This window comes from Leucoraja erinacea, chromosome 24, assembly GCF_028641065.1.
Source record: "Leucoraja erinacea ecotype New England chromosome 24, Leri_hhj_1, whole genome shotgun sequence".
NCBI classification, from domain to species: Eukaryota; Metazoa; Chordata; class Chondrichthyes; order Rajiformes; family Rajidae; genus Leucoraja; species Leucoraja erinaceus.
The window spans coordinates 12,920,245-12,936,117 of NC_073400.1; the positions used below are offsets into that span (position 1 = coordinate 12,920,245).

General features: G+C 45.1%; 1 protein-coding gene across 1 annotated transcript in view; it reads left to right on the plus strand.

Annotated features, from left to right (window-relative positions):
• Positions 1-12,550: 12,550 nt before the first annotated feature.
• tnni1b (troponin I type 1b (skeletal, slow)) overlaps positions 12,551-15,873 on the plus strand; it is a 55,340-nt gene continuing 52,017 nt past the window's right edge. The window contains exon 1 of the mRNA XM_055654543.1: positions 12,551-12,711. Coding sequence (XP_055510518.1) covers positions 12,566-12,711 — 146 coding nt within the window. The 5' untranslated portion in view covers positions 12,551-12,565. The remainder of the gene's footprint in view (positions 12,712-15,873) is intronic.

Genomic DNA, 15,873 nt, shown 5'->3' on the forward strand with positions numbered 1-15,873 from the left:
TCCAGAGCAAACAGTACAAGTTGGTCCAGACTCTCCTTTAAGCTAATACGCTCCAATCCAGCCAATATCCGGGTAAACCATTTCCGCCGCCTCTCCAAAGCCCCTACATTTGGTTCACACACATTTAAAGTATAGTGTGGCAAAGGGAACAGTGGCCTGAGCTAATTTTTATACAGCTGCAGCTACAGTCTGCCCAACTATTCAACCTAATGCCCGACCAATGAAGGTAAGCGTGTCGCAAGAATTCTTTATCATCTCTTCATGTGTTGCCACTTTCAGAGCTCAGGACTTGCACACCAAGATCCTTCTGTATCGCAGTTCCCAGCGATTCTGCCACTTATGGTGTAATTATATATATATATATATATATATATTATTATATATTTATGTGTATAGATGTGTATAGATGACTCCATGATGCTCTCTGAAGAAGGGTGCCAACCCAAAACATCACCCATTTCTCTCCAGAGATGGTGCCTGTCCTGGTTGTGTCTATGTTCGGTGTAAACCAGCATCTGCACTTCCTGCCAACGCATTATCACTTTCTGTGCTTTACATTTCACCTCTTTCCTCCCTCTTCTGTCCATATCAACACCCTTTTGGCACCATAGACTCCTATTGCCTCCTTTCCATCTCCAACTATGTTCACCCATCTGTTGATCAAAAGAACGCCCTCACCTGTATCCACCTGTCACTTGCCAGGGTTTGTCTCGCTCCCCCACTCCTTTTCCAGCTTTTACTCCCCCTGCGACAATGACTGAAGAAGATTCCTGACCTGAAACATCACCTAACCTCATCCTCCAGAGATGATGCCTGACCCATTGAGGGACTCCAGCATCTACAGTTCCTTATGGCTAGCTCTTAAACATTTTGTTTTTATCTTTGATTATTTTCATCCTTTAATTGCAGTAGATGTGCGAATGATTTCTCCCACACAGCCAGTGTAATTTAGATATGAAGTGTAACCCAGCTGTGTTACTCATTGTCAACCCCTCAGTGGCCATTTCATTTAAGGGAGGGAGACCATTTACCTCCCACTGAAACAGAAGAATCTGTTATTAAACAGTGATGTTAACCCATTTGACATTTCCCATATAAATTACAGTTGCTGAACGCTCTGTAAATAACACACCTATTAAAACATATCATCTTGCCCACATTGAGGGCAGTTCATGTCAATTGCGTAGGAGTACTTGTGAACAGTATGTGGTTTAACAACAAAAATATATACCTTTTCCTTATCAAAAACAGGTTTGAGATGATTTGCAATTGAAACAGCGCTTAAGAATAACTTTAAGCAATCTGGGTAGGTAGCATTTGTAATGTCATGCCCTTAAGAGGCAATCTAGTCCAATGTTCAAGCAAAGCTTTTAATCATAAGGAGAGAGAGAGAGAGTGGGAAAGAGAGAGAGAGAGGGGGAGAGAGGGGGGAAGAAAGACGTGCAGAGGGTATTTAACTAATTTCAATTTTGTAAAGTCAGCTGCTCATATCATATGGCTGTGTTTTAACTAATAAAAGCCATGTATAAAGCAGGCTACTACCTTGTTTTCATGTTGTGAACGATCACATAGCTAAGATCAACAAAACACAATGGAAGATGGAGAGGCAATGATGCATGTTCTCCTTTCCTTGCTGTGAAACCAGAGGAGAGAGCTATTTGGACTAGGTTGAAAATCACTTTTGTGAAACGAATGCAGGGAATGTGTCGCAACTCCTTTTCTAGAGTTTGTGAATCAAAGTTCTGCATTTGTATGTCCTCCAGGTTGAGGAATTGGTAAAATGTGAGTTAAAACTAGTTTTTCAATTTCAGAGATTTTTTTCGAGAGCAATCATATTCCAGATTCTCATATAACTCTGAGTCCCGCTGGGTTACATGGCATTTGGTTCATAGGTTGGTTATTTAACCTGTATCTCTAGTTCTCTTGATAACCTTGGAGCTCATAAACCACAGTTAATTCAACCACTTCGGGCATGTTGGGCAGTTTCCCACGACATACTGACATTTTGTTCCATTAATTTAACTTGCATTCCTTCCTGTAGTTAAATAAAGCTCTGAAGAAAAAACAAATAGGTTACTAAAAAAAAAACTTGTTTTTACAGCAGATATGCCTGACAGTTAAACGGATGAAATATAGCTGGGGAGATTAGTCCACTTTTGACCCTTGATTTTGCAAATATAATAAATCTTTATTTTGTTCATCATATTTCAATCAGAAGGAGCTTGCAAGGGGAAAGTCCACTCTCAGTAAGAGGAACAATCTTTCAAAGTGTTGCTAATCAAGAATCTACCAAAACATCCATTGACCTGGCTTCCGCAGCGTTCTGTGGCAATAAATTCCACACATTCACCACCCTCTGACTTGTTGATTCCTGTCTAAAAGTATGTCCCTTTATTCTGAGGCTAATCCCTCTAGTCCTAGACTCTCTCACTAGTGGAAACATCCTCTCCACATCCACTCGTTCCAAGCCTTTCACTATTCTGTATGTTTCAATGAGGTCCCCCCCCCCCCATCCTTTTAAACTCCAGCATTACCGGCTCAATGCTGTTAAATGCTCATCCTATGTTAATCCACTCATTCTAGGGATCATTCTCGTAAACCTCCTCTGGACCCTTTCCAATGTTAACACATCCTTCCTCAGATATCGGGGCACAACATTCCTTATGCAGCCTGCCTAGTGCCTTATACAGCCTGAACACTACATCCCTGTTTTTATATTTTAGTCCTCTTAAAATCAATGCTAGCATTGCATTTGCCTTCCTCACTACCGGTTTGACTTGCACATTAACCTTTTCGGAAACCTGCACCAGCACTCTCAAGTCCTTCCACACCTCTTATTTCTGAATTAAATCACAGCTCCATCACGGGTACTGGCCTCTCCACCATCGAAGGGATCTGCAGGAGGTGTGGTCTCAAAAAAGACAGCCAGCGTTAACATGGACCCACATCACCCTGGTCACATTCTCATTTCACTCCTGACATTGGGAAGAAGATAGGATTCTGAAAACTGTAACATCCAGGTTCAGAAACAGCTAGTTCCCAACGACTTATACTATTGAACACTAAGAATTAAACTCTGAGCTAGGAACTTGGGACTTGGAGCTTTGTGTTGTTTTTTAGCACCAGATAGTAATTTTTATTTATTGAACTTTATTTTTCTGTTTGTTTATTATGTTATCTATTGAGCACTGTGTTTACAACCCTGTTGGGCTGCTGCAGGTATGAATTTCATTGTTCCTCTTCAATAAATGTGACAATAAAACACACTTGATTCCCTTAATTCTTGACTTGCTGTCAAGAACCGGCTCATGTCATTAGATACAGCATAGGCTTGGGCCAGACAAATGTCCAACCCTACAGGCCATAGCTATAAGGACGTCAAATGAAGACGGGATCAGGCAAGATACCATTAAATATTTTGGCTGTGAGAGCATACGTGAAGATTTGTCACTGGGTCATGTTTCTTTGAAGACTATGGCAGCTAGAGTAAATCCTAAAGCAGGGAAAATACTGTGTTGAGTCTGAAGAAGGGTCATATAGTCCGAGAGCCTTACAGTGTGGAAACAGGCCCTTTGGCCCATCTTGCCCACACTGGTTAACATGCCCATTTGCACTAGTCCTACCTGCCTGCGTTTGGCCCACATCCATGCACCTGTCTAACTGTTTCTTAAATGTTGTGATAGTACCTGCCTCAACTACCTCCTCTAACAACTCGTTCCATACACCCATCACCCATGTGTGAAAAAGATGCCTCTAAAGATCTTATTCGATTTTTACCCTCTCAGGTTAACTTTATGTCCTCTGGTTCTTGATTTCCAAGACTGTGCATTCTGTGCATTTGTGTGAAAAAGTTACCCCTCAGATTACTATTAAATCTCTTCCCCCCCCCATCCCCCACCGCCTGATGTCACCTATCCATATTCTCCAGTGTTGCTGTCTGACCTGCTGAGTTATACTTGCACTTTCTGTCTTTTTATAAATAATGCACAACCAAACCAGCACGTTCAAAAAAGTTATCTTAATTTTTAATTCTTCGGTTAGACATGAGCTGACTGTGAATGGAAAATGTTGATCATATGTTATCTCGTTCAATTTAATCTACACTTATCTATTAATAAATGGGAACACTGTATCATTTCGGCATTTGAAATACCGAAAACACCAGCAGGAAATAACAAACGGGTTTTTGAAAATATATTTGTCATTCACTGGGAAGAATGCTTAACAAATCCACCTACGCAAGAATGCTCTGACAACCAACAATGCCCAAGAGATCTCAAAAAGGCCTTCTGCTCTAAATTTACTGCTAATTACATGTCATACTACAATTTTGCGAAAGCAAACACTATTGGAGGTCCTTAGAAATGTTTGGAACTTTTAACCTCTGGAGCCCAGATTCTGACCCAACCCAAACTGGGACTATATTTACACTGTGAGCTTTGAGGGATCGTTAAGTTAACACTGTAAATTCCAAGATAAGATTCATTCTGTTCACACAATAGAAGGACACTCTCTGAAGCCCATAATACCCCCATCTGCTTGGTCCCGTAGCGTAACACATCAACGTTCATGGTGTAAATGCAGTGTCAGAATCACCTTGCAAATTGTTACAAGGGACTTAATGCCAATATCTTACATTTAAATGTTAAAAGAATGGTCACAAAGTACTGGAAAAGCCTAATGGGCCAGGCAACATCTCTGGAGCACATGGATAGCTGACGTTTTTTTGTCAGGAGCCTTCTTCAGGCTCATTATGGTGGGAGGGGGAGAAAGCCGGAAGATAGGAAAGGCAGGACAAAGCCTGCCTAGTAATACCTGTAGGTGTAACAGAACGGAACTGCAGATGCCGGTTTATACCTAGCAGGTCAAGCAGTATCTTTGGAGAAAGTGGATTGGTGACGTTTCGGGTCTGGACCCTTCTTCAGATTTCTTTGGCTGCAGAAGGGTCCCAACCTAAAATGTCACCTATCCATTTTCTCCAGAGATGCTGCTTGACCCACTGAATTACTCCAGCTATCTTGAAGGGAGTAGAGGGAGTGAGACTGGTCCTTGATTATGCTGGTAGCCTTGCCTAGGTAGTGCGAAGTGTCGATGGAGTCAATAGAAGGGAGGTTGGTTTGTATGATGGTCTGGGCTATGTCCACCACTGCCAAATTTCTTGCGGTCTTGGGTGGAGCTGTTCTCAAACCTTGTTGTGATGCATCCCAATAAAGTGCTTTCTACGACACATCTGTAGAAGTTTAAAAAAAAATATATATATATATACTGAACCTTTTTTTGTTTTTTACAATGGGTTTTACAGAGCATGATGCCTATATATCTGTTGTGCTGCTGCAAGTAAGAACACCATTGTTTCATGTTGGAACATATGGTAATAAAACACTCTTGTCTCTTGACTGCCCCCACAGCAATAACGGTCAATGTTTGCAGTCTCGACAATGTGTTGATATGTCAGCAAGCAAAGCAGCCAGTTTATCTGTGGCAAATTCCACAGAGTAAAGTGTTGAAGGATCAGTTAAACTGTGGTTGAGTGAGAGGTGACTGTTGCCCAGAAGAGACACCTCTTCTCTCTTCAAAAGTGTAATTAATTACTTAACTCTGCTGGAAATGGAATTCAGTTTGATTATGAGTGAGTGGGTGGGTGGATGACTAGCTTTCAAGGACTGAAAGAAAGTGTAGGTAAACACAAAAGGAGATGAGAATAGTGGAGCACATCGACGGACTGTCGGTACCTGCAATCCGGGTTGGGTCTGAACTGGCAGTTCTGGAAGCAAGGTTGGATGTCCCGTGGCAGAAGACGGAGGTGTAGACAAGTCTGAAGAAGGGTCTCAACCCGAAACATCACCCGCTTTTTCTCTCCAGAGATTCTGCCTGTCCCACTAAGTTACTCCAGCATTTTGAGTCTATCTTGAGAATGGAGAATAGAGTGCGATACGGTGGCACAGCGGTAGAGTTGCTTACTTACAGTGCCAGAGACCCAGATTCGATCCTGACTACAGCTGTTGCCTGTACGGAGTTTGTACGTTCTCCCCGTGACCTGTGTGGGTTTTCTTTGATATCTCCAGTTTCCTCCCACTCTCCAAAGACGTATAGGTTTGTAAGTTAATTGGCTTGGTATAAGAAATTGTCCCTAGTGTGCAGGACAGTGGTAGTGTGCAGGAATCGCTAGTCGGCACGGACCCAGCAGGCCGAAGGGCCTGTTTCTGCACTGTATCTCTAAACTAAACTAAACTAAACTAAAGGAGTTTTCTGTGGCATTTGTGGAAGTGTAAACAACTTCATGAAGCAACTGGGCTGAATGGTCTGCTCGTGAGACAGCGGTTCTACCAGCCGCACCACTGCGCTGTCCTTGACATTTCTTATACTAGATTATATTGATTAAAAGGGGGGGGTGTGTAAGTAAACACAAAAGGAGAAGAGAACAGAGGAGTTTACAGTGACATTTGTGGAAGCGACATCAATTGGGCTGAATGGTCGACGTTTGCTTGATCAAATTCAATGAAACAAAAGTGAATGCTGAAAGATTCAAAATAATCATGCACTACAACGATGCTAATAAAAAATATGTCCTCTAGTGCCTTTAAAAAGGGTAGGGATGAACAAAATTATTTATTTCGTGAGATATTGTATTTGAATTGAACTTAATTGAAAGATACAGCCTGGAGATACAGCAAGATACAGCATGGATACAGCATTGGCCCATTGGTGCATAGAGTCCATGCTGATTATCGAACATCCATTCGCACTAGTTCCATGTCATCCTACTTTTGAGTCCATTCCCTACGCACTAGGGGCAATTTAAAGAGGCCAATTAACCCACAAACCCACAGGTCGAGGGATGTGGGAAGAAACAGGAGCATCCAGAGGACACCCACGCGGTCAAAGGGAGAAAATGCAAACTCCACACGAATAGCACTTGGAATTAGGGTCGAACCTGGATCTCTGGTGCCATGAGGCAGCAACACTATCAGCTGCACCATTGCACCGGCCTCTCTACCTCATGCTTCCTCTGTTGATTCAGGGGGTATTTTCTTCCTTGAAGTTTCCTCTGCCGTATTACCTGACAAGTCTGGAATGAATGGGTTAATGCCGCCTCACGGCCAGATGTTTGGTGAATGAGCAGATGTTGGCAGCAAACACAACTGTGTCCAGATGTAAATAGATCCTGCAAATCAATCGCCACTATTTATTGATGGTTTCGGCAGCATGGAGCTGTCAGGTTAAACTGACGTCTGAAGTTGTCTACTTCCCTCAACACAGCAATATGTTCATTGTCCATGGATGCTGCATCATAGACCCTGACATAAAAATACCATCCTGAGAAGTAAACGTATTCTGGAGATCAGAAAAGAACAAATGTGATATAAAATATGCATTGTTCACACAGTGGTGAATTTACACGGCTGTTATCAGGCAACCAATACAATCCTATTTCCCAGCTGTTATCAAGCAACTGAACCATCCTACCAACAACTAGAGAATGGTCCTGAGCTAATATCTACCTCATTGGAGACCATCAGATTAGTCAAATTCTACTGGACTTTATCTTGCACTAAACGTTATTCCCTTTATACGTATCTGTACATTATGGATGATAGATACAACATGCTGGAGTATCTCAGAGGGTCAGGCAGCATCTCTGGAGGAAAAAGGATGGGTGATGTTTCGGGTCGGAACCCTTCTTCAGACTGAAAGTAAAGGGGTGGAAACTGTATTGTCTTTCCGCTGATTGGTTAGTACGCAGCAAAACCTTTTCACATTACCTCGGTACACGTGACAATATACAATAAACTAAACTAAACTACTCTTGTTAATTTTACAGCTTTATTACTAATTTTGTTCATCTAAACTCTTCTTCTTCTTCAGCCGCTCTCGGTCATGGCTGACCATGGGTGTCTCCTGAGTTGGAGGACGCCTGTGCGTGACTTTGTTTAACGTGGGGAGACTGGTGCACAGACAGCCACCACAAGGTCCTTGACAGATCTGGGTCAGGATCCAGTGGCATGGTGTCCAAGACGACCGGAGACCCTTTTCTCCTGCAGCCTTCATCCGCCTTCCCAGCCGTTGTGACGCTCCACTTAGGTCAGCCATTATCCTCCGCCTGTTCCACCATTGAGGTCTTGGTTGGATTTCTCTTTGTCAGATTCCTCCCCCTCGACCTTACCGCCATGGGTGGCCCTACCAGGAGCATAGTTCCAGACGGCATCGCTCTCAGGATCTCAGGACCACACAAGCTTCTCCGCCACAACAAGGTGACAATCCACGGAGAATAATACATTGTGTAAAAATATCCATGGTTATAAATGTGGGATAGATAGGATAGACATTTTCCCAAGGGTGGCAATGTCAAAGGTTAGAGGGCCTAGCTTTCAAGTGGAAGGGGCAAAGTTGAAAGGAGATGTACAGGGCACATCTTTTACACAGAGGATTGTGGGTGCCCGAAACCTGCTGCTAGGGGTGATGGTGGAGGAAGAAATGACAGTAGCATTTGAGAGGTTTTTAGATGGGCACATGGATTCGCAGGGAATGGTGAGATATCGATCACACGCGGGCAGAGGAATAATAGTTTATCTTGGCATCATGTTCGGCACGGACATTGTGGGCCAAAGGTCCTTTTCCTGTGCTCTACCTTTCTATGTTTTAGGTTCTGTCATAACACGACCCGGAATCCTATTTCAAACAAACTAAAACTCAAATCTATTAGAGTCATAGTCATAGAGTGATACAGTGTGGAAACAGGCCATTCAGCCCAACATGCCCACACTGACCAACTTGTCCCAACTAGACTAGTCCCAACTGCCTGTGTTTGGTCCATATCCCTCCAAACCTATCCTATCCATGTACCTATCTAACTGTTTCTTAAATGTTGGGATCGTCCCAGCCTCAATAACCTCCTCTGGCAGCTTGTTCCATACACCCACCACCCTTTGTGTGAAAAAGGTACCACTCAGATCCCTATTAAATATTTTCCCCTTCACCTTGAGCCTACGTCCCCCTACTCCGAGCAAGTGATTCTGCGCAGCTATCCGATTTATTCTTCTCATGATCTTATACAACTCTATAAGATCACCCCTCATCCTCCTGCACTCCAAGGAATAGAGACCCAGCCTACTCAACCTCTTCCCATAGCTCAGACCCTCTAGTCCTGGCAACATCCTCGTAAATCTCCTCTGAACCCTTTCAAGCTAGATAATATATTTCCTATAACATGGTGCCCAGAACTGAACAGAATACTCTAAATGCGGTCTCACCAACATCTATACAACTGTAACATAGGCTCCCAACTATACTCAATACTCTGATTGATGAAGGCCAATGACCAAAAGCCTTTTTGACCACCTTATCTACCAGCGACTCGAGCTTCAAGGAACCATGCACCTGTACTCCTAGATCGCTCTGCTCCGCAACACTCCCCAGAGACCTACCATTCACTGTGTAGGTCCTGCCCTTGTTAGACATCCAAAAATGCACCACCTCACATTTCTCTGTAATTGTAATTCTATTATGAGATGAAAGAATTTAGCAAGAAGTATAATTGATGGGATGAAAAAGAGATTGCATTCTCAGAACATTACAGAAAAGCAGGTACTCTTAAGATTTATTTTTACCATGAGGTCTTAAAACTCATAACAGGATTGTGATACACACTGTAATTTCAAATAAGGTTAGAATATTCCCATTGCAACCTCACACGGAATATTTAAATGGAATTGATACAAACTGCATTAGTTATGTAGTTACAACAATGCGATGTAGGTCAACATTGTGTTGCCTTTGTGAACAGTCTTGTCAAACATTTGCTGATTGAGGGATGAATGATCCTTTTGTTCAGACCATGTAAACAGTTATATATGGGGGGTTTCTGATAAAGACAGGAAGCACGGCATAATCGGAAACAGTGTGAGTTACATTTTTGCTCGTTTCTTCCGTAGAAGGGAACTCCGGATTTTGAAAGGATTTGTGGAGGTGGAAAATTAGTTTCCCTTCTGGAACAGCTGAGGCACTTGGTAACTGTTGGCCTGGGAGGGTTGATTCAGCAATAGTGATGTGCTCACCCTTACAGACTTGGGACCAGCAAGCACACAATGAACCATTTATTGGTGCATCTAGTTAGTGACGTTCACAGTGATCTTGAGGATTCACAGGGTCATTGGAACCCTTATGTTATAGAGTTTAGGACCAGAGGGCACAATCTTAGAATAAAAGGACGTGCATTTAGAATGGAGATGAGGAGGAATGAGTTTAGCCAGAGGGTAGTAAGGAAGGCAAATGCAAGGTTAGTTTTAATGTCACGGCACTGGCCAGGCCAGACCCTTTTTCGATTATTGTGAGCAGTTCTGGGCCTATATTTGATGAAAGGTATGTTGGCATTGGAGAGGGTCCAGCGGGTGTTTACGAGAATGATCCCGGGGATGATTGGGTTTAAGTATGATGAGCTTTTGATAGCTCTGGGCCTGTACTCATTGGAGTTTAGAAGGATGAGGGAGGGTGGGAAATTTAATTGAAACATACCGCATAATGATAGGCCTGGATAGAATAGATGTGGAGAGGAGGTTTTCACTAGTGGGAGAGTCTAGGACAAGAGACTACAGCCTCATAATAAAAGGACATACCTTTAGAAAGGAGATGAGGAGGAATTTATTTAGTATGTTAAACGCTGTTTTGATATCAGGAAGTATTAAAGGAATAATAAGCAGTGACTAGTACTTTATTCCTTGGAGTGCAGGAGGTTTTAGTTTAGCCTAGTTTAGATATACAGCATAGAAACCATACAGCAACCATTGATCACTCATTCATACGAGTTCTATGTCAATAGACAATAGATAATAGACAATAGGTGCAGGAGTAGGCCATATGGTCCACAAGCCAGCACCACCATTCAATGTGATCATGGCTGATCATCCACAATCAGTACCCCGTTCCTGCCTTCTCCCCATATCCCCTGACTCCGCTATCTTCAAGAGCCCCATCTAGCTCTCTCTTGGACCCACCGCCCTCTGAGGCAGAGAATTCCACACTCACAACTCTCTGTGTAAAAAGGTGTGTCTTCATCTCCGTTCTAAATGGCTTACCTCTTATTCTTAAACTGTGGCACCTGGCTCTGGACTGCCCCAACATTGGGAAAATGTTTCCTGCCTTTAGTCATCCCACTTTCCCACTCTCTGCACAAGGCGCAACTTACAAAGGCCAATTAACCAACAAGCCCGCACATCTTTGGGGTTTAGGACGAATCCGGTGCACCTGTAGTAAACCCATGTTGCGATACAGAGGACACGCAAACTCCTCACAGCTAGCACCCAAAGTCAGGATCGAACCTGAGTCTCTGGCTTTTAGAGGCAGCAGCTCTACTAGCTGCGCCACTGTGCCACTTATCTATATGATCTTATAGAGATGTATAATAACACAAGGGGAATTGATAAGGGTGAATGCACAAACTCAATAACCCAGCGTGGGGGAATCAAGAACCACAGGCCATTAGGACTGTAAATTCTTTATCTCACCAGGGACTAATTTACTGTTGTGTCTTTTTGTTAAGTGTAAATACTGGTTCTGTTCTGTTCTGTTGTTTTGCACAATCCGCAGGCATTGCCACTTTCATTTCACTGCACATCTTGTATGTGAATGTGACAAATAAAGTTGACTTGACTTGACATTGGTTTAAGGTGAAAGGGGCAAGATCTTGTAGGAAGCTGGGGGACAACATTTCCACCTAGAGGGTGGTGGGTGAATGGAGCCAACTACTGGAGGAAGCAATTGAGGCAGTATTTAAAAAAAACATTTGGACAGGTACATGGCTAGAAAAGTTTACATGGATTTGGGCCAAATGTGGCAATGGGGCTTGCTTAGATGGGGCATCTCGGGAAGCATGGATGAGTTGGGCCGAAGGGCCTGTTTCCACGCTGTGTGACTCCAGGTCCTACTGCAGTTGTACAGGGCACTGGTGAGACTACACCTGGAATATTGTGTGCAGATTTGGTCACCTAATTTGAGGAAGGACAATCCTGATATTGAGGGAGTGCAGCGTAGGCTCACCAGGTTAATTCCCGGGATGGCAAGACTGACATATGATGAAAGAATGGATTGACTGGGCTTAGGGTGACCACCGGGTGGCGCCGTGATGGCAGCCTTGCCAACAGTCTGTCTGTCCTTCCGTCTTTTTTTTATTTTTAGTGTGATTTAAAAGTTTGTGGTTTGTTTTATGTGGGTGGTGGAGGAGGGGGTCGGGGGAATTTTTTTGCAATCCCTTACCTTGCCGAAGATACGATTGTTTTCCGGGTCGTATCTCCGGTCCCTCTGCGGCCTAGCATCATGGAGCTGGAGGCCTTGCTCAAGACTGACTTTGAGCCCCACCGCGGGCCGTGAACTTACCATCGGAGCCGATTCCTTGTCAGGGATTGATGCTCCAACCACGGCCTGCGGACATTAACAACTCGGAGCTCGCAGTCTCGGGAGAGACCAAGTCGGGAGCTCCAAAGTCGCAGAAGGTTTCGACTAGCCCCAAACCGGGGTCGATTGCCCAGCACAGGGAGCTGTGATCCCCCGGTGCAGGAGCTTAATTTCCCTAATGCGGAGGGCCCGCCGCCGGTTACTCGAGTTAAGATCGCCCCGTCAACGGAAGGCTCGAGGCCCCCGACCGCAGGAGAACAAAGGGAAGAGATTGAACTTTTTTTCGCCTTCCATCACAGTGAGGAATGTGGAGGAGTCACTGTGGTATGTGTGTTCTGTTGCTTTTTATTAGTATGACTGACTGTCTGGCAAATCAAATTCCTCGTATGTTGCAAAACATACTTGGCGACTGTGACTATGATTATGATATTCACTGGAATTTATAAAGATGAGAGGATATCTTATAGAAACATATAACATTCTTAAGGATTTGGACAGGCTAGATGCAGGAAATATGTTCCTGATGTGGGGGAGGCCGCAACCAGGGGTCTGGTGTAAGCAAGCAGTGACTTGGAATCAGCCAATAGGTGGCACACCAGTGCAGGCCAGGACAATAGGGAGAGAACAGGGTTCCCTTGACAAACACGACCTGTTCCCTTTTTTGGTCTGTTGGAAATCAGTGACGCTCGTTCACTCAGGGGCATTGAGCTTCTAAAGGTCCGAAATTTGATCTGATTGGCCTCCGCACAGGAATTTAGTTCTCATAATTACTCTGCCAGGAAACCATGTTGAAATCCGATTATTCAAGAGAAGAAAACAAAACGAGAATATCCTCGGTAAACTGCACAGTCGCCACCTGCTGGTAATTCATTTAATTTCAGCAGGAGTTAGTTAAACGTGGCAGTAATAAATTCAGATTCAGATTCAGATTCAGATTCAATTTAATTGTCATTGTCAGTGTACAGTACAGAGACAACGTAAATGCATTTAGCATCTCCATTTGAAGAGCGACATTGGCAAACGATTTAGATGCAGGAAATAATCCTGATGTGGGGGAGGCCGGGGGGGGGGGGGGGGGGGGGGGGGGGGGGGGGGGGGGGGGTGGTGATTGGCAGTCACCGAGGTACGTTGTTGAGTAGAGTGACAGCCGCCGGAAAGAAGCTGTTCCTCGGCCTGCTGGTTCGGCAACGGAGAGACCTGTAGCGCCTCCCGGATGGTAGGAGGGTAAACAGTCCATGGTTGGGGTGAGAGCAGTCCTTGGTGATGCTGAGCGCCCTCCGCAGACAGCGCTTGCTTTGGACAGACTCAATGGAGGGGAGCGTGGAACCGGTGATGCGTTGGGCAATTTTCACCACCCTCTGCAATGCCTTCCGGTCGGAGACAGAGCAGTTGCCATACCATACTGTGATGCAGTTGGTAAGGATGCTCTTGATGGTGCAGCGGTAGAAGTTCACCAGGATCTGAGGAGACAGATGGACCTTCTTCAGTCTCCTCAGGAAGAAGAGAAGCTGATGAGCCTTCTTGATCAGAGTAGAGGTATTGTGGGTCCAAGAGAGGTCATCGGAGATGTTGACTCCCAGGAACCTGAAGCTAGAAACACGTTCCACCTCCGTCCCGTTAATGTGGATGGGGGTGTGCGTGCCGCCTCTGGACTTCCTGAAGTCTACAATGAGCTCCTTGGTCTTCTTGGAGTTAAGGGCCAGGTTGTTGTCAGCGCACCATGCTGCTAAGTGCTGGACCTCCTCCCTGTAGGCCAGCTCATCGTTGTTGCTGATGAGGCCAATCACCGTTGTATCATCTGCATACTTGATGATGGCGTTAGTACCATGTACAGGTGTGCAGTCATAGGTGAAGAGGGAGTAGAGGAGGGGGCTCAGCACACAGCCCTGAGGAACGCCGGTGTTCAGGGTGAGGGTTGAAGAGGTGTGCTTGTCTAACCTCACAGACTGGGGTCTGTTGGTTAGAAAGTCCAGTATCCAGTTGCAGAGGGAGGGGTCGATGCCCAGGTTACCGAGTTTAGTGATCAGTTTTGATGGAATAATGGTGTTGAATGCTGAGCTGTAATCGATGAACAGCATTCTTACGTAAGTGTCTCTGTTGTCGAGGTGGGAGAGGGCGGAGTGAAGTGCCGTTGAGATGGCATCCTCCGTACTCCTGTTCTTGCGGTAGGCAAACTGATAGGGATCCAGTGTGGGGGGTAGGCAGCTTTTGAGGTGTGCCAGGACCAGCCTCTCGAAGCACTTGGTGATGATGGGGGTAAGTGCAACTGGGTGGAAGTTGTTGAGGCTTGCCGCAGTGGAGTGTTTTGGCACTGGCACGATGGAGGTGGCTTTAAGGCAAGTGGGGACAACTGCTTGGGCAAGTGACAGGTTGAAGATGTCAGTCCAGACGTCTGTCAGCTGCGCAGCACAGGCCCTGAGCACGCGCCCGGGGATGCCGTCAGGGCCAGCAGCCTTACGTGCATTAGTCCTACTCAGTGCCACGTACACGTCGTAGAGGGTGAGTGTGAGGGGTTGGTGATCGGCAGGTAGCACAGCCTTGATGGCTGTCTCTAGATTGTCCCTGTCGAAGCGGCCATAGAAGTGATTAAGCTCCTCAAGGAAGGAGGCGTCGCTGGATGTGGGGGTGATGTTGGAGGGTCTGTAGTCCGTGATGGCCTGGATGCCTTGCCACATGCGTCGGGGGTCGGAGTTGTTGTTGAAGTGCTCCTCAATCCTGAGCTTATGGCAGTGCTTGGCCTTCCTGATGCCCCTCTTCAGGTTAGCCCTGGATGGACTGTAGGCTCGAGCATCGCCTGACCTGAAAGCGGTGTCCCGTGCTTTCAGCAGTAGCCTGACCTCGCTGTTCATCCATGGCTTCTGATTCGGGTATATGGTCACCTGTTTGAGGGAGGTGACACTATTGATGGTGAATTTGTTGAATTGTTTTAATACAATTTTAATACAATTTACTACCTTCTGCACCCATGCAGAACTCATGGACTTCATTAACATTCATTCTCCAACACCTCCCTCCCCTTTCTTGATCTCACCATCTCAATCACAGACGATAGACTATTGACTGAAGTCTATTATAAACCTACTGACTCCCACAACTATTGTGACTACATTTCCTCCCACCCTGCCTCCTGTAAAGACTCTATTACTTACTCCCAAATCATCCGTCTACGCCACATCTGTGCCCAAGATGAGGTGTTCCAAACCAGGATATCCAAGATGTCCTCATTCTTTAGGGAATGGGGGTTCCCCTCTTCTATCATAGATGAGGCCCTCACACATGTCTCCTCGGTACCTCACAGCACTGCTCTTGCTCCTCCTCCCCTCAATTGTAACAGGGACAGAGTCCCCCGAGTCCTCACTTCTCACCTGACCAGGCGTCGCATACAGTACTTAATTGTCCAAAATGTTTGCCACCTCCATCGGGGATCCCACCACTAGCCACATCATCCCACTCCACCCCTTTCCGCTTTCAGCAAAGACTGTTCCC